We start from the raw sequence: 23,554 nt of genomic DNA, 5'->3' as shown, positions 1-23,554 counted from the left end.
GGAAATTTATTTCTCATTTATGGGAAAGGTGATGTAATCTGGTCCAGTAAAATGAATAAAATTAAGAGGTCCTAGCAGGGAATTGATTAATGGAAGACAGAAGAAGTGTAATAAAAATAAGTTGCAACTTCATGTCTGAATTTTGAATATGCGCCTTGGATGTCCATTTTGCCATAATTTACTACCACTAATTTTGTTTTAGATGGTTTATTATTGAAATAGGAAAGAGCTTGAAGATCATGTGTCATAAGTAAATGGAACAAAAAGTACAAGCAAATCATTGTTTTACTTTATTTTGCTAAAGGAAAAAACCTTCAAATCTAGTTAGAATATGAACTTAACCTTTCAAAGAGAAGCAACCTATTAGAACTATATTAAATAAACAGCGGAGGACGCTTACTCAAGAGCGCCCGGATAGCTCAGTCGGTAGAGCATCAGACTTTTAATCTGAGGGTCCAGGGTTCAAGTCCCTGTTCGGGCGTTTGCGACATTTTTGCCTCTTATACTGTATCACACCGAAATCTGAACGCTGAGGAATAAAAACTTGCATTTTAAATCGAATTCAATTAATTTTTCATTGATTTCAGAATACGCCAGATAAGTATGTTCTCACTGAGAACATAAGGAAGTGACTATGTAAAATTATCCAGGTTTTGCACGGTTTCACAGCGAGAAGGAATTCGTTCTTCAGTTTGCTAATAATAAAGGGGAAAAAAGAAAGTAAAAATGAAGCACATCGTGTTCTCAATTGCGAAAAAAACGAGTTATGCATTCACTAATTAGTCTGATTTAGCCCTTCCACAACATATACCTATTTTAGAACAATATATCGCACAACATAAATAACATACAATTTTTAGTTAAAAGGTAAACAGGAAACGCCCGAACAGGGACTTGAACCCTGGACCCTCAGATTAAAAGTCTGATGCTCTACCGACTGAGCTATCCGGGCTCCCGAAGGAAGGAGGCTGTGCTGTAATACCTCACATAAGAATGGGAACGCCTATATACTCGCGTCTTGCGCCGTATTTTGTGAAACTGCTGTAAATGCAAGGAACTTCCTGATTTCATGCAAAAAAGAAAATCAGAAAGCCCCAATTCTGCAATTTTCACCAGTATTACCAGCTGGTGCAGAATTGCGAGATATTTACTTGCCTAGTAACCATCATTAGGTAGGATTTTTCTGGTTGGTAACCTAATAGGTTCAAGATAAAGGGAACTAGGAGGTATCACTTTAGAAGCGCTGTAGCGATATTAGGTCTATTTTACGATCGACAACAGAGTGACTGTCAGTACTGAAACCTACCCGACAACAGAAAAAAATGAAGTCTGTCTAAGACAGAATATAAAATATGCTCTTCTGAGGCTATTGGGTTGAGTTGTGTAGTATAAAGTGAGAAAAAGGAATGAAAGTGAGATTGCCCAGTAGGTCCCTGAAGGGCTACTAAGTAAATTTTTAAGTGGCCGGAGAAGATCACCAGCAGGAACCTTGAGGGCAGAACTTACTAAGCCGAGAGACAGGAAAGCCGAACCTGGTAGTCGGGATAGTGTAGTGATCTTGGCATTGGAAGCTCTTCTCTCCTGCAGCCATCCATAATTTAAACACTGTCCTCTGCTATGGAGCAAACCTTGAAAACTGCCCAGAGTAGAGCTTTCCGAAAGAGACCCCAAAGGGTCTCTGTTAGCTGATGTTGCTTTCCTTTCATTCTATCCTCAACTACTTTCAGAGTTATTACTGTGGTCCAGCAATTCTACTTTCATGAATCTGTAAAGAAATAATCAGAGATGTACAAGAAGATCTGACTACAGGAGAGGTCTTCATGGCATTTTAATCGTAAACAATATAATGGCTATATCAATTATGATAAAGCCTTAATATGTAATGTTATTTGGTCATTAGTAATTATTTGATGAAGAGTAGGACTTGAGAAAAATTGCAAAATATTGTCAAGTTAGAATATATTTCAAGTCAATGGTTTTGTTTTTTGAGAAAAGGGTACATACAATGTATATTGAAAAAGGGAAAGGATAAATGCTTCTACAAAGCCTGAGTTCTGAAGTTAGGAGTGCTGTTTGAACACTTATAGGGTTCAAGGAGGGAGATGCCATAGAAAAAGTGACAACAGAAAACTGCTTTGTACATGTAAAGTGTTGTTCCTTAGAAAGAGTTCTGGGAGAAAGGAAACTATATTCCTCTTTATACCTTTTTGTGTGTATAAAGGAGTTTATTATTTCTTTTTTGGAAAGACTGTAGACCAATAATACTGACTTTTAATTTTTTAAAAGCTACAAGGGGCCATAACAAATCACCTATTTCAGCCATTTTATTTTATATATTAGGAAATTGAAGACCCGCAGAACTGTGTAACTTTCTCTGTTTCTAGAAATAGCTAGACAAGAAGCTAGGTTTCCTGTCACTTTATTAAATCAATGGTTTTTGAACATAGGTTTTTTTTGCTCCAATAAGTTTTGGAAACCTAATGAACATGTCTTAAAGAAGGAAGAGATGATCACTAAAAGTCAGTTATGAGTTTCTGAGCTCATTTAATTTTCTTTCTTTGGTAAGGTTACTTGACTGGTAGAAAAGGGAAAGACTATAAGTTTTTTTTTATTATAGTGAGTCATTTGATAAGTCTTATAAAATCATTAGGAAAAGATGGAGAAATGTTGCCAGATGTTAACATTGGGGAGATAACTGGTGGTTTTTATTTATTATTATTTTTATTTATTTATTTTTATTAAATCATAACTGTATACAATGATATGATTATGGGGCATCATACACTCACTTCATAAACCATTTGACACATTTTTATCACAGTGGTTAACAACTGGTGGTTTTTAAAGCAACCCTGGAAGATGAACATTAATCACAAATCAGTGTGAACCATGATGGGCAAAGCTCTATTCTTTACTATCACCTAATCAACAGATTTATCAAGGTTTTAAGTGGAGACAAATTAAATATGATGATCAATATTTTACAAAATTGAAAGGGCTAATCTCCGTTGACCCTCCAGGGTGGTTACTGAAGCTCATCTATCACTGTGCTCACCACATTCTCTTCACCTGGACAGTCTGACTCCTTTACTAGACAGATTCCAGACCATACTTGTTTTGGAACCCTCTAGGCTGATGCTTGTTACACAGTAGGTGTTCAACAAATATTTGTTACCCTTACACTGAATTGCATGTGCATATCATAATTCCAAGACTCCAGCAGATATAAGAAAGGGATCTAAACTAACCAGAAACTTCTCAGAAGATACAAAACAAATTTCTGTTTAGAAAATTTTAAAATTAATGGGCGGCGCCTGTGACTCAAAGGAGTAGGGTAGCGGCCCCACATACAGGAGGTGGTTGGTTCAAACCTGGCCCCAGCCAAAAACTGGAAAAAAAAATTTTTTTTTAATTAAAAAATCAGGGCGGCGCCTGTGGCTCGGTTGGTAAGGCGCCGGCCCCATATACCGAGGGTGGCGGGTTCAAACCCGGCCCCAGCTGAACTGCAACCAAAAAATAGCTGGCGTTGTGGCGGGCGCCTGTAGTCCCAGCTACTCGGGAGGCTGAGGCAAGAGAATCTCTTGAGCCCCAGGAGTTGGAGGTTGCTGTGAGCTGTGTGAGGCCATGGCACTCTATCGAGGGCCATAAAGTGAGACTCTGTCTCTACAAAAATAAATAAATTAAAAAATCAAATCCCCAAAGGTAAAGGGGAAATAGTTGACAGTAATTCACCTTAAAAGTTCCCCCCCTCCCTCTTCAGGCCAAGAGCAGTGCCACATGCCTCATGCCTGGAATCCCAGCACTTTATAAGGCCAAGATGGGAAGATCACTTGAAATCAGCTCTGGGCAGCACAGCAGGATCCCCTTTTCTCTTCATGAAAATAGAAAAAATTAGCCTGAAGAGAAGGATCTCTTGAGCCCTGGAGTTCAAGGCTGCAGTGAGCTATGATCGCCTGAAGAGAAGGATCTCTTGAGCCCTGGAGTTCAAGGCTGCAGTGAGCTATGATCATGTCACTGCACTGCAGACTGGGAATTAGAGAGAGACCTCATCTCCAAACAAAAACAAAAACAAACACCAAACACCCAAAAAAAGCCCCAAACAGTTTGGGCATTAGAGTGAGACTTTGTTTAAAAAAAAAAAAAAAAGTTCTCCCTTCAACTATTTTTTTTGAGAGGGTTTGTTGCTGAATTCAAGCTCTCTGTGAACAACAATGAAAAGGAAATCAATTATTCAGTTTCTGTATAAAACTCTGCATCTCCTAACTATGGAAGAGGTTATTCTAGAAGTAGAGTAAGGGGTAATGTACAAATTAAGAAAGGTCATTCATTTATTGCTCTATTTTCTTTTTTTTCTTTTTTGTAGAGACAGAGTTTCACTTTATTGCCCTCCGTAGAGTGCTGTGGCATCACACAGCTCACAGCAACCTCCAACTCCTGGGCTTAGGCAATTCTCCTGCCTCAGCCTCCCGAGTAGCTGGGACTACAGGTGACCGCCACAACACCCGGCTATTTTTTTGTTGCAGTTTGGCCAGGGCTGGGCTTGAACCCGCCACCCTCGGCATATGGGGCCAGCGCCCTGCTCACTGAGCCACAGGCACTGCCCATATTGCTCTATTTTCTTTTGCCTGGATCTGTATCTAGTTCTGGATACAGATCCATGCAAAAGGATGGGTGCTTGTTCAGAAGATGGTGACTGGAATTGCAAGGGGGCTTGAAGCTGTGTCAAATAAATAGTTGAAGACTCGAGGGGGTATCTATACTGCAGAAAAATGAGGGATAGATATAAGAATTGGATTGTCTTCAAATAAGTAAAAAGCTTTAATAAAAATGCCAAAGCCTTATTCTGTCCTCCAAAGTGCAAAACTAAAATCAATAGAAATTGCAAGGCGATATATTTCAGCCCAGAAAATCCTCTAACAGTTAAAATCACCTGAAATAAATGAAACGAGGTATCTGGGGGAGGTAAAGCATTTGGCACCAGCAGAGGTTAAAGATAGCCAGCTTGAGATGTCTATTGAAACCCTTCTATATTGGGAGAGAATAGATCAGATGACCTAGTTGTGAGATTCAGGTAAGCTCCATGGCACTGTTCTTTACACCTCTCTTTTAGCATTCATTGCATTTCTTAAATTATTCGTGTATATACCAGTCTTAGCTCTTCCAATTAGCAACAACACTGGGATGCTCTGTTTCCCCTCTGGGTCACCCCTTGGGAGCGAGGACGCATACTGGGGAGTGGCTGAGAAAGTGCAGTCCCCTCTGCCCCCCTTAGAAGTGAAGGCCACTTCTGATCATAATTTCAGTTTTCTCTCTTCTGTTTTGTGATCTCTTATCACCTTAATCTTGATATTCTAGCCTCCAAAATTATGAGAACCTAAATTTCTTCAGTTTGAGCCACTCAGTGATATTTTGTTGGCAACCCTAGAAAACTAACATAATTCCTACACAATTCATTATATATGTATACAATTCAACATATGGCCATACATTACAGCAGAAAAAATGAATTAACTATCACTACACGATTTAAACCTGTTGAACGTCTGTAAATACTGTCTGTGTAAATATCAGAACCTAGCTAGTTCCCCAAATAGTCTTTCAGTCGTCCAGGCCCCCGCGACTCTCTCGCCGCACTAGGAACTACTCTATGGTAGAGAAAGCGCTGCCTTCCTAACTCTCTAGCTCTCTTGATCACTGCATCTATGGTTCCGGAAGCCTCGTCGGAAGCTCTCGTGTGAGGGGGCTTGGGGAAGGCCGGAAGTTGCGACTTCATTGCTCGCCATTTCAAAATGCTGCTGAGGCCTTAGGGCCTGTTGCTGCCTACCCCTTTTACCCCTGGCCGGGCTCTGCTGGGGAGCGACTCATGGAGCGGCCGTAAGGTGTGGCTCTCAGGTTGCGTCTGCGGGGTGCTGGGAGGCCGGGAGCGAGTAGCGGATAGGAGGAGGCAGCGGCGGCGCCCATTCCGCTGGCCTCGGAGCGGAGGGAGCAGGCGGGAGCAGGCGGGAGGAGCTTGAGGCGTGGTGTGTGGGTGTTGGGAGGGTCGCGCCAGGCGGAAGGAGCGCTGGTGGGGGAAGGGTTGTAAGATGAGGGCCTGCGGAGGATAAAAGTGGAGGTGTAGTGACGTGATGTAGTTTTGGCCAACGGGTGACCAACCTGAAATCGAAGTAGTCGGATTGACGTGGGAATACCGAAGTAGCTCGGAGAAAGGGAAAGGAGGGAGGGATGCGGGCATGTTTTAAGATTTTAAGAGTGTAATTTTTAGGCTAGCGGTTCGTCTGTTCTCCGAGGCGCTTGCGTGCGTTTGAAAAGTGCTCATTGTGGCCGCGCGAGGTGCCTCATGCCTGTAATCCGAGCACCTTGAGAGGGTCGCTAGAGCTCGCGAATTCGAGACCAGCCTGAACCAGAGCGAGACCCTGTCTCTAGCAAAAACTGGAAAAAAAAAAAAAATAGCCGGACATTGTGCCAGGCGCCTGTAGTCCCAGCTACTCAGGAGGCTGAGGCAAGAGGATGGCTCAAGCCCGAGTTTGAGGTTGCTGTGAGCCGAGATGCCATGGCGCTCTACTCAGCGCGACAAAGTTGAGACTTCGTCTCAAGAAAAAAAAATGCTCATTTGGGGGCCACACTTGGCTTCTTGAAACAACATTTCGGGATGGAGCTCAGGGAAATAAATATTTCACTCAGCACACTTCCTAAAGATTTCTGTACTGCCTAACCTTTGAAAACCAGTGTTTTAAAGCGACACCTGGCGAAATTGCTGTTTTGTTCTTTCATCGGGAAGGATCTGTGTTAGGAAGCTCCTCCAAGCTCTGGGGTATCTCGGTTTATGTTTAGTTTCCTCCTTCCTCATACGTTAATGTCTTTTCTTCTCTTTTATTTTTTTAGACAAAGCCTTGGTGTCATCTTGGCTCACAGCAACCTCAAACCCCAGGGCTCCAGCGATCCTTTTGCTTCAGCCTGCTGAGGAGCTCAGATAGGGGGTGCACCACCATGCTTGGCTAGTTTTTCTATTTTTCTTTTCTTTCTTCTTTTGTTTTTATTTTTGGTGGAGATGCCAGGGAATGAACTTTTATTTTCTTTTGAGACTAGAGTCTCACTCTGTTATCCTGTTCCACCATGCCTGGCTAATTTTTCTGTTTTTTTTTTTTTTTTTTTTTTTTTAGTAGAGACAGGGTCTCACCCTTGTGGTCAGGCTGGTCAGGAACTGCTGAGCTCAAGGGATGTTCCTGCCTCAGTCTCCCCTCGTGCTAGGATAATAGCATGAGCTACCGCACCTGATCTAGTTTTTCTATTTTTATTTTTTTTTTAATTTTATTTATTTTTTTTGAGACAGAGTCTCATTATGTTGCCCTCAGTAGTGCGGAGGCATCATAGCTCACAGCAACCTCCAACTCTTGGGCTTAACCGACTCTTGCCTCAGCGTCCCAATTAGCTGGGACTATAGGTGCTGCCATAAGGCCCTGCTTTTTTATTATTATTATTATTTTTTTTGTTGTTGTTATAGTTATCATTGTTGTTTGGCAGGCCCAGGCTGGCTTCAAACCTGCCAGCTCCAGTGTATGTGGTTGGTGCCCTAGCCACTGACCTACAGGCGCTGAGCCCTCATCTAGTTTTTATATTTTTGGTAGAGATGGGGTCTCTTCCAGGCTGGTCTGGAATTCCTGAGCTCAGACAGTCCACCTGCCTTGACTTCCCAGAGTGCTTAGGATTACTGGCACCAGCCACTGTGAAAGCACATGTGGTGAGAATAAGATGGAGTCAGGCAGACCTGACACAGCTAGTGGTCAGTTTAGGTCCTGCCTGACCTTCACTTCCTGTCTCCCAGGAGACACTGTTTTTTGTAAATTTAGCTCCCACCCTAGAGATGCCTATCCTGAGTAGTTTAGGTGGCTTTATTTAGGAGATTAACCTTTGAATTGGAATGTGTAATAGGTCACTAAGTTATGCTGATTATTATTTGGAATAGAAGTTGTTATGGTCTTTGCTTTGAATTTTTATGTATAAAACTAATTTTGCAAATGGAAGAATAGAACAGCCTTGAAGAGGTTACTCTCACTGTTCTCCAGAATCCTGGAGACAAATAAAGTTTCTCTGCATATTGGCTGACAGTGACAGGTGGCCAGACCCTCTTTGTCTGGTAACAACTGCCCCCAGCCAACTCTTTTCTTTTTTAGGAGATGAAGCCTGGCTGCACTGCCCAGGCTAGAGTGCAGTGGCTGTTCAGAGGTGCTATCATAGCACATTGCAGCCTGGAAATCTTGGACTGAGGTTATTCCTTTCCATGTCCTCCCCAAACCCCACCAACTTCCCTGGCCTGGAGTAGATAGGACTGGTGGCAGACTGTGGTATCTGGTTGATTTTTGAAGTCTCTATAACAGTACCCTCACTTCAGACCTCTGCTCTACCCCAGGTCCTGTAGAGTTTCCAACATTGTGGATTTGGCTAGTTGCCTTTTAGTATTGTTTACTTTTTTCTTTTCTTTCTTTCTTTTTTTTTTTTGAGACAGAGCCTCACTAGGTCGCCCTCAGTAGAGTGCGATGGCATTCACAGCTCACAGCAACCTCAAACTCTTGGGCTGAAGCCATTCTTTTGCCTCAGCCTTCCAAGTATCTGGGACTACAGGCGCCCGCCACAACGCCTGGCTATTTTTTGGTTGTAGTTGGCCTGGGCTGGATTCCAACCTGCCAGTTCCGGTGTATGTGGCTGGTGCCCTAGCCACTGAACTACAGGTGCCAAGCCTGTTTACTTATTTCTTCACCCTCCATTTTCCCCCAGAAATTTAAGAATACGTAATAAGTGGTGCTAGTTGCTTCCTGTTGTTTTGCATCGAGTACTACATGATATATGAACCTCAGTGACAGGGTTGGGGAAGTCAACTGGTCAGCCTGCTTCATGCATTTATCCTACCCCTGACTTTGACTTAAATGGTTTTAGCATCTTGATGACAATTGAGGAGGTGACATTTAACCTGAGACTTGAAGGTTTGGAATGAATCAGTCTTACACAGAACTCTCAGTGCTCCAAATGAAGGAACAATGTGTGCAAAGGCTCTGAAGCAGAAAGCACAGGAGCAAGGGGAAGAACAGGGTAAGATAAGACTGGAAATATGCTGAGGGATAAACCATGTGTTTATCTTTAAAGCAGTAGCAAGCTATTGAGTAGGGCTTGAGACTGTAGGACTTAAAAAGAAAATCCTTCTGATAGTCCTAGTCCAGCTTTCCCTAAGAGTGAGCCAGGCATTTCTTTTTTATTTTATTTATTTATTTTTTTGTAGAGACAGAGTCTCACTTTATGGCCCTCAGTAGAGTGCTGTGGCCTCACACAGCTCACAGCAACCTCCAACTCCTGGGCTTAGGCGATTCTCTTGCCTCAGCCTCCCGAGTAGCTGGGACCACAGGCGCCCGCCACAACGCCCAGCTATTTTTTGGTTGCAGTTTGGCCGGGGCCGGGTTTGAACCCTCCACCCTCGGTATACGGGGCTGGCGCCTTACTGACTGAGCCACAGGCGCCGCCCAGTGAGCCAGGCATTTCAGAAGCCTGTATTTGTGAGGAGTTGAAAGAAAAAAATAGGTGGTGACTTGAGGTATTCACTTCTTTGTTCCTTACCCTGTTAATCCTTAGGTCTTACCAAATCCCTATCATATGCTGCTTCTCTCTGGGAACAAAGGGTAAAGCCCTAATCTAAGTAGTGGTTGTACGGGGTAGATAATGCCTGGTTTTCCAGTGCTTGGGGCTTTCTACTTTAGTGTTCATTTCTTACCTTCTCCAACTTAATGGGGCTGATTTGAACTGGAGTCTGGATTTTCCCCATATACATATTTTGCTTGTCAGAGTAGCTGACAGCTTTTATGGGCTAAAATAACAAAGACAATTGAAAAGTACAGTATTTTGGGCGGCGCCTGTGGCTCAGTGAGCAGGGCGCCGGCCCCATATACCGAGGGTGGAGGGTTCAAACCCAGCCCCGGCCAAACTGCAGCAAAAAAATAGCCGGGCGTTGTGGCGGGCGCCTGTAGTCCCAGCTACTCGGGAGGCTGAGGCAGAAGAATCGCCTAAGCCCAGGAGTTGGAGGTTGCTGTGAGCTGTGTGACGCCACGGCACTCTACCGAGGGCAATAAAGTGAAACTCTGTCTCTACAAAAAAAAAAAGAAAAGTACAGTATTTTAAGAGAAAACAATATATAGGCTTTATTGGAACAAATATTAGGACAGATGGATCAAGAGTTTAAAGTTACACTAATAATCATTCTAAAAGAAAGAAAAGAGATTACCAATTTGAAGTAAGAATAAGTATTAGGACCACCAAACAGATATATGACGTATGAAAAATAAATGGTTGAAATAAAGAATGTCATAGGTAAAACAAATAACAGAATGGATAAATTAAGGAATGAATTAGAACTTTAAATCAAAAAAATTTCCCAGAACAAAGGAAAAGAAAATATAAGAAAAGCTAAGAGATAAGGAGAATATATATAGAGGTACTCACATCTGAGTGATAGATGTCTTCGAGAAATAAAAACGAGGAAAGTGCTTGAAATAATAAAATAATTTTCTCCTTCAAAATTCAAAATGGTGGGCGGTGCCTGTGGCTGAGTGAGTAGGGCGCTGGCCCCATATACCAAGGGTGGCAGGTTCAAACCTGGCTCCGGCGAACTGCAACAACAACAACAACAAAAAATAGCTGGGCGTTGTAGTGGGCGCCTGTAGTCCCAGCTACTCGGGAGGCTGAGGCAAGAGAATCACCTAAGTCCAGGAGTTGGAGGTTGCTGTGAGCTGTGATGCCACGGCACTCTATCGAGGGCGGTAAAGTGAGACTGTCTCTACCAAAAAAAAGAAAAATAATAAAAATAAATAAATAAAAAGAGCTATGATGCCACGGCACCTTACCGAGGGCCGTAAAGTGAGACTCTGTCTCTACCAAAATAAATAAATAAATAAAAATCCAAAATGGTGAAAGATCTGAGATTGTACCTTGGAGTGGTGAAGATTAGACTTAAAGAAAACTTTTTTTTTTTTGTAGAGACAGAGTCTCACTTTATGGCCCTCGGTAGAGTGCCGTGGCCTCACACAGCTCACAGCAACCTCCAGCTCCTGGGCTTAAGCGATTCTCTTGCCTCAGCCTCCCGAGTAGCTGGGACTACAGGCGCCCGCCACAACGCCCGGCTATTTTTTGGTTGCAGTTTGGCCGGGGCCGGGTTTGAACCCGCGACCCTCGGTATATGGGGCCGGCGCCTTACCGACTGAGCCACAGGCGCCGCCCAAGAAAACTTAATCTTAGATACATTAGCGGCACCTCAGAAAATACTACATACAAAGAAGCAAAATTGAATTGACTTCATTTTTTTTTTTTTTTTTTGTAGACAGAGTCTCACTATGTCACCCTCAGTAGAGTGCTGTAGCATCACAGCTCACAGCAACCTCAAACTCTTGGGCTTAGGCGATATTCTTGCCTTAGCCTCCTGAGTAGCTGGGACTACAGGCGCCCACAACAACACCCGGCTGTTTTTTTGTTGTAGTTGTTGTTTGGCAGTCCTGGGCTGGGTTCAAACCCGCCAGCTCTGGTGTACATGGCTGGTGCCCTAGCCGCTGAGCTATAGGCTCTGAGCCTTGACTTCAGTTCTTAACAGCCATCACTAAATGCAAGAAGACAAGAGTATTTCCTGAGTATTGAGGGCTCTGAGTTTTAAAACCAACCACATTTGTTTATATAGGAGGGAATGATAAAGATATTCTCAGGCATAGGGGGTTCTTGGAAGCTTCACTACACAAAGACCTACATTTAAGACGGTAAATGTATAAAGTACTGAGATTCAACTCTAGGAACTGTTATAAGAGATGTATGAAGTAAAGGTGATGAGATTTTTTGCTATTGCTTATCGTCTTAAAATATAGGCTAAGGCAGAAAAAGAAAACAAAATATGTTATCTATCCCAGAATAGATAGATATCCCAGAATTTTTTTTTTTTTTAGACTAGAGTCTGAAGCTGGTCTTGAACTTGAGAGCTCAGGCAACCCATCTGCATTCGCCTCCCAGAGTGCTAGGATTATAGGCATGAGCCACTGTGCCCAGCCTATCCCAGAATTTTAAGTCCAGATGATAGTGCCACAGTTCTTCCTATCAGGAAGACAGATACAGTTTTTTTGTTTTTGTTTTTGAGACAGCCTCAAGCTGTTGCCTTGGGTAGAGTGCCATTGCATCATAGTTCACAGCAACCTCCATTTCTTGGGCTGAAGTGATCCTCTTGTCTCAGTTTTTTTCTACTTTTAGTAGAGACAGGGTCTTGCTTTTGTTCAAGCTAGTCTTGAGCTCAAGCAATCCACCCGTCTTGGCCTCCCAGACTGCTAGGATTACAGGCATGAGCCTTTGCACCCAACCTAGATACAATCTTTTAAAAAGGTAGTGACGTTAACAGCATAGAAAGAGTAGGCACAAACTGGAATGCTAAATTATAAGATGGTAGAAACATCTGTATATATCAATTATGATAACTATATAGAACTCATCAGTTTAAGGATAAAAAAAAGGAAAAATCAGATTAAAAGGGCAGAGCCTGTGGCTCAGTGGGTAGGGCGCCGGCCCCATATACTGAGAGTGGTGGGTTCAAACCCCACGCCGGCCAAACTGCAACAAAAAAATAGCTGGGCGTTGTGGCGGGTGCCTGTAGTCTCAGCTACTTGGGAGGCTGAGGCAAGAGAATCACCTAAGCCCAGGAGTTGGAGGTTGCTGTGAGCTGTGTGATGCCATGGCACTCTACCAAGGGTGATAAAGTGAGACTGTCTCTACACGAAAAAAAGAAAAGAAAAATCAGATTAAAAAAACCCAAAGCTCAGGTATAAGCTTTTTACAAGGGACATACCAAAAGTTTCTAAGGATATGGAAAAAATAGAATAGAGAGCTGAGAGTAAAAGGTTGGGAAAAGATACCTGGAAATGCTAATCAGAAGAAAGCTGTTATAATTATGCTAACAGAAGGTAAAACATACTTCAAGATATAATGTCTAGCTTGGGGTGGAAAGAATCACTATGTGGTGACAGTTGATCAAAGAAGATACAAGTTAAAGCATATTTGTCTGTGATTTAAAACCTTTAAAATAGGTGAAGCAAAATTAGTAGAACTTTGGGATAAAGTGGACAATTCCACCATAATATTTGGAAATTTCATGGCCTTTCTCTTATCTGTAGGTTAAGCTGACAAATTAGCAAGGATATGTAAAGTTTTTTAAAAATGGAAATTTAGGGCAGCGCCAGTGGCTCAGTTGGTAAGGCACTGGCCCCATATACTGAGGGTGGTGGGTTCAAACCCCACCCCAGCTGAACTGCAACCAAAAAATAGCCGGGAAGGTGCATCAAGATGGCGGCCCCCGTGGATTTGGAGTTGAAAAAGGCCTTCACAGAGCTTCAAGCTAGGGTTATTGACACTCAACAGAAGGTGAAGCTTGCAGACATACAGATTGAACAGCTGAACAGAACAAAAAAGCATGCACATCTTACAGATACAGAGATTATGACTTTGGTAGATGAAACTAACATGTATGAAGGTGTAGGAAGAATGTTTATTCTTCAATCCAAGGAGGTAATTCACAATCAGCTGTTAGAGAAACAGAGAATAGCAGAAGAAAAAATTAAAGAACTAGAGCAGAAAAAATCCTACCTGGAGCGAAGCATTAAGGAAGCTGAGGACAACATCCGAGAGATGCTGATGGCACGAAGGGCCCAGTAGGGAGCCTCCAGGGGAAGCTCTTCCTCCTGACCCCTGCTCTGATGGACATTTTATCTGGATGGCCTAGCAACCTCACATTTTCTACATCATCCTGAGCCCCTTTCAGATCCTAATGCTGTAATTTTCGCCCTGGCTCTGCCTGCCACCCTGCCTAGGCACTCTTCTCTTCTAGGATGAGTCACAAACTCTTAGGAGAGGGAAGGGGGGGAGCCAGGACAGAGAGGGAAGCTCTCCCTGAACTTACCACCATGCACACTGATCAGACCAATAAAAGGCCTCTGTCCCATTCTGCTAATATGCTTTTCTTAAGCTGAGGAACAATGACAGAATGAGAGGCAGTGGCTATCGCCACCTCAGCTCCTGCTCCTGCTCCCTCTGCATTGGAGTCTTTCCTTCCTTGGGGAGTGTGATCTTGTCCTTTTTTCTCTCCCTGTATCTTTAACTAAACCCTCAGCTTATGGGCCTCTATGTATTTGTGGTATACAGATGAGGAAGAAAGCAAGTTTAAGTTCACAGCTGAATGTAAGTGAACAGAGTAACAGTCCCTCTAGTACCTTCTGCCTAAAGATTCTTTTCCCTGCTTCTTTCTAAACATTCCAAAGGAAAGTTCTCTCCTTTTGGCCAACATTGTAAGATGGACTCTATAATCCTGAGGCGTCCTAGAGGCTCAGGGACAGTGAATGATGTGCTGAGCTGACTTATCCCAGCTTAGGAGAGCTGATTATCCAATTTTAAGGGATTTTGTTGCAAGCCAGTTGTTTAAACATAGCCATTATCAAAGATTATGTAAATTTGCAAATTATGTAAAAACAAGGAAAATAAATATTCAAAACTCAAAAAAAAAAAAAAATAGCCGGGCGTTGTGGCGGGCGCCTGTAGTCCCAGCTACTCGGGAGGCTGAGGCAAGAGAATCGCTTAAGCCCAGGAGTTGGAGGTTGCTGTGAGCTGTGTGATGCCATGGCACTCTACCGAGGGCCATAAAGTGAGACTCTGTCTCTACAAAAAAAAAAATAAAAAAAAAATAAAAATGGAAATTTAATGTATCAAAACTTGTGGGGTGAATCAAAAATAGTTTGAGTGGAAGAGGAAAGGAACTCGTAGCCATAAATATTTAGGTTATAAAAGGAATAGGCTAAGTGTATAATTTAACAAATCAGTAAATGGTCAGAGTAAATGTGAAAAAGGAAGATGTGATACAAATAAGAGTGATTAATTCTTTTTATTTATTATTATTATTATTTTTTGAGACAGAACCTCAAGCTGTCACCCTGGGTAGAGAGCTATGGCATCACAGCTCACAGCAACCTCCAACTCTTGGGCTTAAGTGATTCCCTTGTCTCAACCTCCCAAGTAGCTGGGACTATAGGCGCCCACAATGCCCGGCTATTTTTATTTTTTTTTTGTTGCAGTTGTCATTGTTGTTTGGCAAGCCAGGGCAGGATTTGAACCTGCCAGCTTTGGTGTATGTGACTGGTGCCTTAGCCACTTGAGCTACAGGCACCAAGCCATTTTTTTTTTTTTTTTCTTTTGAGACAGAATCTCAAGCTGTTGCCTTGGGTAGAGTGCTGTGGCGTAACAGCTCACAGCAACCTCAAACTCTCGAGCTTAAGCGATTCTCTTGCTTCAGCCTCCTAAGTAACTGGGACTACAGGCACCCACCACAGCACCCAGCTGTTTGTTGTTGTTGTTGTTGTTATTGTTACAGTTGTCATTGTTTTAGCTGGTGCAGGCCAGGTTCAAGCCCCTCAGCCCTGGTGTATGTGGCTGGTGCCCTACCCCCTGAGCAACGGTTGCCACCAAGAGTGACTAATTTTTAAAAAGAAAAAGAATAGAGAAGATCAAAGCTGTTTATGTGTGGGATGGGGGAGTAGAGAACCTCTAACAAGATTGGTCAAGAGAAGAAAGAAGATACTAACATGATAAACTATCTTGAATGAAAAGGTGCATCCGAACACAAAGAGATTAAAAGCGAATAATGTCAACTGTTTACCAGCATTTAAAAAAAATTAGACAAAATGGAAGAAGTAAAAATCTTTTTTTTTTGTAGAGACAGAGTCTCACTGTACCGCCCTCGGGTAGAGTGCCATAACGTCACACCGCTCACAGCAACCTCTAACTCTTGGGCTTACGTGATTCTCCTGCCTCAGCCTCCCAAGTAGCTGGGACTACAGGCGCCCACCACAACGCCTGGCTATTTTTTGGTTGCAGTGTGGCCGGGGCTGGGTTCGAACCCACCACCCTCGGCATATGGGGCTGGCGCCCTACTCACTGAGCCACAGGCGCAGCCTTTTAACTTTTTTTTTTTTTTTAGAAGTAAAAATCTTAACATCTATTAGAGAATTAGTTTTACTCAATTTCAATTAAAAAACATTAGAGAAATTGAAGCAACCATTAAAAATCTTCCCACAAAGAAAGCACAGTTACTCTTTTTTTTTTTTTTTTTGAGACAGTCTCACTTTATTGCCTTGGGTAGAGTGCTGTGGTGTCATAGCTCACAGGAACCTCAAACTCTTGGGCCCAGGCGATCCTTTTGCCTCACCTCCACAAGGCCTGGCTATTTTCTTTCTTTTTTTTTTTTTTATAGAGACAGAGTCTCACTTTACCGCCTTCAGTAGAGTGCCATGATCACAGGACTCACAGCAACCTCTAGCTCTTGGGCTTCCACGATTCTCCTGCCTCAGCTTCCCGAGCAGCTGGGATTATAGGTGCCTGCCACACGCCTGGCTATTTTTTGGTTGCAGTTCAGCCGGGGCTGGGTTTGAACCCATCACACTCGGTATATGGGGCAGGCGCCCTACTCACTGAGCCACAGGCGCCACTCAGGCCTGGCTATTTTTATTATTATTATTATTATTTTTATTTTTTTATTTTTGTAGAGACAGAGTCTCACTGTACCACCCTCGGGTAGAGCACTGTGGCGTCACACGGCTCACAGCAACCTCTAACTCTTGGGCTTACACGATTCTCTTGCCTCAGCCTCCTGAGCAGCTGGGACTACAGGCGCCCGCCACAACGCCCGGCTATTTTTTTTTTTTTTGTAGAGACAGAGTCTCACTTTATGGACCTTGGGTAGAGTGCCGTGGCCTCACACAGCTCACAGCAACCTCCAACTCCTGGGCTTAAGCGATTCTCTTGCCTCAGCCTCCCGAGTAGCTGGGACTACAGGCGCCTGCCATAACACCCAGCTATTTTTTGGTTGCAGTTCGGCCGGGGCTGGGTTTGAACCCGCCACCCTCGGTATATGGGGCTGGCGCCTTACGGACTGAGCCACAGGCGCCGCCCGGCTATTTTTTTTTTGTTGCAGTTTGGCTGGGGCTGGGTTTGAACCCACCACCCTTGGCATATGGGGCTGTCGCCCTACTCACTGAGCCACAGGCGCGACCCAGGCCTGGCTATTTTTGGAGACTGAGTGTCGCTCTTGCTCAGGCTGGTCTCCAACTCCTGAGCTCATGCAATCCACTCTCCTCCGCCTTGGAGAGTGCCGGGATTATAGGCCTGAGCCACCATGCCCGGCTCAACATGAGTTTTAAAGTGGCATGCAAACCATAGTGTCAAGCAAAAGATTGCTTAAGCTATGTGCAAGAATGTTAATGTGGGTTGAGTATTCCAAATTGGAAATTTGAAGTGTTCCACAATTGTTTGAGATGCAACGTGAATGCTCAAAGAAAATGCTTATTGGAGGATTTGGACTTTCAGATGAGGGATGCTCAGCTACTAAGTATAATGCAAGTATAGTACAACCTCTGTAAGCCGACCACCCAAGGGATGGTCACAAACTGGTCAACATACAGAAGTGGTCAACATAAGGAACTAGGCCTTCTATACTGATACGAACATGTGGTGCATTATCCAGCCTATAAAAATTAGGTCAACATAAGGAGGTGGTCAACTGTGGAGGTTCTGATGTATTCCAAAATCTGAAAAAATCTGAAAACTGCAGTGTTTCTGGTCTCAAACATTTCAGATAAGGATACTCAACTTGTAGAACTATTCATGATAGTAAAAATGTAGAAAGAACTGAAAATTTTCTCACAGGAATATTATACAGAATATCACACACACACATACTCTCATTTCTTTTTTTTTTTTTTTAAGAGACAGAGTCTCACTCTGTTGCCCTTGGTAGAGTGCTGTAGTGTCACAGCTCACAGCAACCTCCAACTCCTGGGCTTAAAGTGATTCTCTTGCCTCAGCCTCCCAAGTAGCTGGGACTACAGGCGCCCACCACAACGCCCAGCTATTTTTTTTTGCAGTTTTTGGCCTGGGCCAGTTTTGAACCCGCCACCTCCAGTACATGGGGCTGGCGCCCTACTCCTTGAGCCACAGGCGCCGCCCGCCTGGCTGTTTTTTATTGGAGTTGTCCTTGCTTTAGCTGGCCCGGTCTGGGCTCTGAACCCTCCAACCTTGGTTTATGTGGCTGGCGCTGTAACTACTGTGCTATGGTCTCCGAGCCTATACTGTCATTTTCTGGCATGCAACTTCTAAAATCCTTAGCATCTCCAAAGTAATAAATGTCTTTTTGTATGCTAATGAGCTGATACATGGATGGGGCTGGTCACTGGGGACCTAGGCAGGATTATACGGTTGGGAATTTAAGCCCCATCCTCCCAACCTCTGAGGAGGGGAGAGTGGTGAAGGTGAAGTTGATTGCCAGTGGCTAATGATATAATCAGTTGCACCTATGTAATGAAGCCTCCATAAAAGCCTAAAAGGTTGGGCCTGGGAGAGCTTTGGTATAGGATATCTGAATTCTCAGAGCTTCTTGGTGCATGGTGCCTCTGGAGAGGGAAGGTCCGTGTAAGTGTTTTCCCTGAGTTATGTGAGCTGCTCTAGCAAATTAAAACTCAAAGAGGGGAACAGGGGAGCCCCCATTTATAGCACAGTAAAACAACCTGAAACTTGTAATTGCTTTCAGAAGTGGGGAGCAGCAGTCTTAAGTTACTGGGCCTTCAGCATGTGGAATCTGATGCTACTTCTCTGTAAAATTATAGGACAACCAGATTGTATTGGCTGCAGAATTTATTGGTTGCTGGTGGGGAGAAATCCTCCACTTCTTGGTGACTAAAGTTTGCAGAAATCTTCTGTGTTGTTGATTGTTGCTTGAGAATGTAGGAGAAACAAAATTTTCTTTCTTTTTTTTTTTTTTTGCACTTTTGGCCGGAGCTGGGTTTGAACCCACCACCTCTGGTATATGGGGCCAGCGCCCTACTCATTTGAGCCACAGGCACCGCCTAGAGAAACTAAATTTGTTACTTCTGTATTCTCTTACTCTCTGAGGAGGCTAATGCAGTGAAGAGATGGGTGACTTGGATTAGTGTAAGTAGTAATGGAATTAGAAGGGGTTAGATTTTGGAAACATGGTTTTTTTTTAGACAGTCTCACTTTGTCACCCTTGGTAGAGTACCACGGTAGCATCATAGCTCACAGAAATCCCCAACTCTTTTTTTTTTTTTTTTTTTAACGACAGAGCCTCAAGCTGTCGCCCTGGGTAGAGTGCTGTGGCATCACAGCTCACAGCAACCTCCAACTCCTGGGCTTAAGTGGTTCTCTTGCCTCAGCCTCCCAAGTAGCTGGGACTACAGGCGCCAGCCACAATGCCTGGCTATTTTTTGGTTGTAGTTGTCATTGTTGTTTGGTGGGCCCAGGCTGTATTCGAATCTGCAAACTCTGGTGTATGTGGCTGGCACTTTAGCTGCTTGAGGTATGGGCGCCAAGCCAAAATCTCCAACTCTTGGACTCAAGTGATTCCTCTTGCCTCAGCCTCCCCAGTAGCTGGGACTGTAGGCGCCCACCACAACACCAGGCTATTTTTAGGGGGGAGAGTCTTGCTCTATTTCAGGCTGGTCTTGAACCTGTGAACTCAGGCAGTCCACCCACCTCAGCCTCCCATAGTGCTAGGATTACAGGCCTGAGTCACTGAGACCGGCCAGATTTTGGAAACATGTTGAAGATAATAGTTTCAGAATTTATTTATGAAGTAGGTGTAGAGTGCAAGAGAAAGAGGAGTCAAGAATGGCATCAGGCCTTCCTGATGTGGCTTGTTAATTATAAATTTCTCTAATTTGTTGCCTTTTTATTATAAAGACATGAAGGTAACTCAGACAGTTTATTTAAAAATCTATTTTCCAGCCAGGTGGCATGTGCATGAAGTCTCAGTTACTCCTGAAGGCTGAAGCAGGAGGATCAATCCTCTTGCTTTAGCCCAGGAGTTCAAGTACAGCTTTCTTCTCTGTAGCTGCTTTTTTTTCTTTTTTTTTTTTAAAGGAGAAAAGGTAGAAAATTTCAATTACACTGTACTCTTCCGTTCATGCTAACCTCTTTTCCTTCATATTCTGAGTATTTCTATCTTGGTTACTCCATTTTATAGGTGTGTGGTTGCTGTGCTCTATTTGGATTTGGTACATTTAAAAGCTGTTTTACTTGACACTGAAAATGTTGATTCTCACTTCTCTGTGGTCTCTTGTCAAGACATGTTCCAACATGTTGCAGCGGTTTTCCTGGAAGTCCTCTTGAAATCTTAATGCTTAAGACGTAGATTAGTAAATCCCCAGGGTTGGGTCTGTGTTCTAGAGGGTGCTTTTGAGCATTGCCCAAGAGGATGAGATAACTAAAGACTAGCTGATATCTGTGGGGGAGGTGATGATTGTAAATGACTTTCAGTTGAAACAATTTACACTTTAGTCTCAGTGAGGAAGTTGGAGCATGCCCAAACTTGTTTCTGTTTCAAGCTGCACCTGTGGGAAGCATATGTGGTTCTTAATTTAAGCTCTTCAGTTTTTTGTTGGCTCCAAACTACAAAGTGATCAGAAGGTATGAAGAGCCTTAGTATTTGTGTAGGATGCTTTGATGTAGGTGTTGCATGTGTCTTATTTCTGCTGGATGCTTTTTCGTAAATACCAAAGAGAGAATTTTCTACTTTAGAACTGATTTTTTAAATTTTTTCTTTTAGTTTTATTAACAGACTGCAATTTCATCACTGCCAAAATGACATCATTGTCTACTTCTGCCCAGTGTTCAACATCTGATGGTGCTTGCAGGATCTCTTCAGGACAAACCAATAAGGTAAATAATTTTGGGGTATTCCTTCTTTCAATTAAAAAAAACAATTGAGGGTGGCGCCTGTGGCTCACTGAGTAGGGCGCCAGCCCTATATACTGAGGGTGGTGGGTTCAAACCTGGCCCTAGCCAAACTGCAACAAAAAAATAGCCAGGCGTTGTGGCGGGCGCCTGTAGTCCCAACTACTCAGGAGGCTGAGGCATTAAAAAAAAGAAAATTGAATTGAGGCATATGGCTGACTTAACTGACTTGGCTTTTCAGAGCAGAAATAATTGGTATATTTAAAAATGACACCGAGGTGTGGTAGCTCATGCCTGTAATTCTAGCACTCTGGGAGGCTGAGGCGGGTGGGTTGTCTGAGCACACAGGTTCCAGACCAGCCTGAGCCAGAGAAGGACTTTGTCTCTAAAAACAGCCATGTGTTGTGATGGGCGCCTGTAGTCTCAGCTACTTGGGAGGCTGAGGCAAGAGAATTGCTTGAGCCCAAGAGTTTGAGGTTGCTGTGAGCTATGATGCCATAGCACTCTACTGAGGGTGACAAAGTGAGACTCTGTCTCAAAAAAATAAGTAAATAAAAAGTAAAAAATGACATATTTAGGCAATGGGTAAACAGTGTGAACATTCATAAATTTGAATTGACTATTGATTAAAATATTTGGAGGATTCAGATTGCTCTAAATGATACATTGTGAAAACTAGCATTTTTTAGGGTAGAGGTGACTGGAGAATTTAGGGCTAGGTTGTATTTGTTTTCTATCTATATCACTTTGTCACAATTAGTTTGTTTTCTTTTATTTTTTTATTTATTTATTTTTTTTATTTTTGGCCGGGGCTGGGCTTGAACCCGCCACCTCCGGCATATGGGACCGGCGCCCTACCCGTTGAGCCACAGGCGCCGCCCAATTAGTTTGTTTTCTTTAAAATCAATTTTAAATTACATATATAGCAAATATATTAAAGAAAATCTATGCTTTATAATGCATTTATGTATTTATCTGTGAAGAGAGACTTGATAGAGCCTCACTTTGTCACCCTGGGTAGAGTGCTGTGGTGTCACAGCTCACAGCAACCTCAAACTCTTGGGCTCAAGTGATTCTCTTGCCTCAGCCTCCAAAGTAGCTGGGCCTATAGGTGCCCACCACACCTGGCTATTTTTTTAGAGACAGGGTCTCGTTTTTGCTCAGGCTGGTCTAGAATCTGTGAGCTCAGGCGGTCCACCCACCTCGGCCTCCCAGCATGCTAGGATTACAAGCGTGAGCCAGCATGCCTGGCCGACTTTTTCTTTTCATCCTTTTATTAATTTTTTTAATGAAAACTCTTGACTATCTCCTTTCTTCTCTCAAAATCTCTTCCTCTAAGATAAGATTGTTACCAATTTGATGCGTCTTGTTCCAGACCTTTTCCACTAACATTATGAAAGTATATAGTTTAGTTTTGCGTTTTCATAAACATTTCACAATACCTAGTATCCTTTGCCTTAATGAATGATACAGGTGAAATTTAGATTTTGTGAGAAAAAATGTGACTTAACAGAGTCATGTGTTGTTTTAACAATGGGGATATGATCTGAGAAATGTATCCTTAGTTGACTTTGGTTGTGCAAACATCATAGTGTACTTACGTAAAACTAGATAATATAGCCTAATATAGACCCAGGGTATATGGAATAGCCTATTGTTCCTAGGCTTACAAATCTGTACTGCATGTTGCTGTACTATAGGCAGTTGTAAACAATGGTAGGTATTTGTGTATCTTTATTTAAGCATATTTAAACATAGAAAAAGTACAATGAAAGTATAGTATAAAAGGTTATAAAACAGGTATGCCTGTAGAGGACACTTAGCCATGAATAGAGCTAGCTGGACTGAAAGTTGCTTTAGTTGAGTTGATGAGGGGTGAGTGAACATGAAAGCCTAGGACATTATAGTACACTGTAGACTTATAAACACTGTGTGCTTAGGCTATATTAAATTGATAAAAAAAATTTCTTGAACAATACCATGGAATACTATTCAGCCATTAAAAAAATGGATAGATTACAACTTTTGTTTTAACCTGGATAGAGTTGGAACACATTCTTCTTAGTAAAGTATCACAAGAATGGAGAAGCAGAAATATAATGTATTCAATTTTTTTTTTTTTTTTTTTTTAAGAGACAGATTTTTACTTTGTCACCCTTGGTAGAGTGCTGTGGTGTCGCAGCTCACAGCAGCCTCCAGCTTTTGGTCTTAGGCGATTCTCTTGCCTCAGTCTCCCTAGTAGCTGGGACTACAGGTGCCTGCCACAATGCCCGGCTATTTTTTTGTTGTTGTTGCTGCAGTTTGGCCGGGGCCAGGTTCAAACCTGCCACTGTCGGTATATGGGGCCGGCTGCCCAACTTTTTTTTAATAAGTAGGAGGAATACACTTGAAAATAATAAAAAGTATAGTAAATGCATAAATCAGTAACATAGTCATTTATTATTCTCATGTATTATATACGGTACATAATTGTATGTGTGATAGTTATAATGTGACTGTCAATGCAGTATGTTTGTTTACACCAGCGACACCACAAACTGTGGGTGATGTGTTATACTAGTATGTCATTAGGTGATAGGAATTTTTCAGCTGTATTAAAATCCTGTGGGAACTTTGTAGTATGTTTGTGGTCTGTTGTTGAAAGAAATGTTGTTAGGTAATACATAACTAAATGATTTTTGCCACCTGTAGAAGAAAACAAATGAAGACCTCTCAACCCTTGTAGAAAACCAAATTCTAGATAAAGATTTAAATGTAAAAA

At 42.7% G+C, this 23,554-nt stretch overlaps 2 protein-coding genes and 2 non-coding genes across 7 annotated transcripts in view; 3 read left to right on the top strand and 1 right to left on the bottom strand.

The window, feature by feature from the left end:
- Positions 1-408: 408 nt before the first annotated feature.
- Positions 409-481, top strand: TRNAK-UUU (transfer RNA lysine (anticodon UUU)). Its single transcript has one exon. It is a non-coding gene; the product is annotated as a tRNA-Lys (tRNA).
- A 398-nt stretch (positions 482-879) lies between these two features.
- On the bottom strand, positions 880-952 carry TRNAK-UUU (transfer RNA lysine (anticodon UUU)). Its single transcript has one exon. It is a non-coding gene; the product is annotated as a tRNA-Lys (tRNA).
- A 4,793-nt stretch (positions 953-5,745) lies between these two features.
- The window catches only part of MDM4 (MDM4 regulator of p53), a 59,088-nt gene continuing 41,279 nt past the window's right edge, over positions 5,746-23,554 (top strand). For 2 of the 4 annotated variants that reach the window (XM_053604250.1, XM_053604249.1), the window contains exons 1-2: positions 5,752-5,879; positions 20,666-20,778. In XM_053604250.1, coding sequence (XP_053460225.1) covers positions 20,701-20,778 — 78 coding nt within the window. In that variant the 5' untranslated portion in view covers positions 5,752-5,879; positions 20,666-20,700. Of the gene's footprint in view, positions 5,880-20,665; positions 20,779-23,554 lie in introns of all 4 variants that reach the window. The other 2 variants (XM_053604247.1, XM_053604248.1) reach the window with 2 other exon arrangements.
- On the top strand, positions 13,341-14,011 carry LOC128595536 (prefoldin subunit 1-like). The gene has a single exon (XM_053604251.1). It carries the CDS (start codon positions 13,348-13,350, stop codon positions 13,714-13,716), a length of 369 nt encoding a protein of 122 aa, XP_053460226.1. The 5' UTR covers positions 13,341-13,347; the 3' UTR covers positions 13,717-14,011.

This window comes from Nycticebus coucang, chromosome 10 (genome assembly GCF_027406575.1).
Source record: "Nycticebus coucang isolate mNycCou1 chromosome 10, mNycCou1.pri, whole genome shotgun sequence".
In the NCBI taxonomy this organism is placed as follows: domain Eukaryota; kingdom Metazoa; phylum Chordata; class Mammalia; order Primates; family Lorisidae; genus Nycticebus; species Nycticebus coucang.
Note: the sequence above shows the minus strand (reverse complement) of the source record. Positions and strands in the feature narration are given on the sequence as shown.

What these genes read in the sequence shown, in the direction of transcription:
- LOC128595536 (XM_053604251.1), top strand. Translation starts at nt 13,348, where the DNA reads ATGGCGGCCCCCGTGGATTTGGAGTTGAAAAAGGCCTTCACAGAGCTT.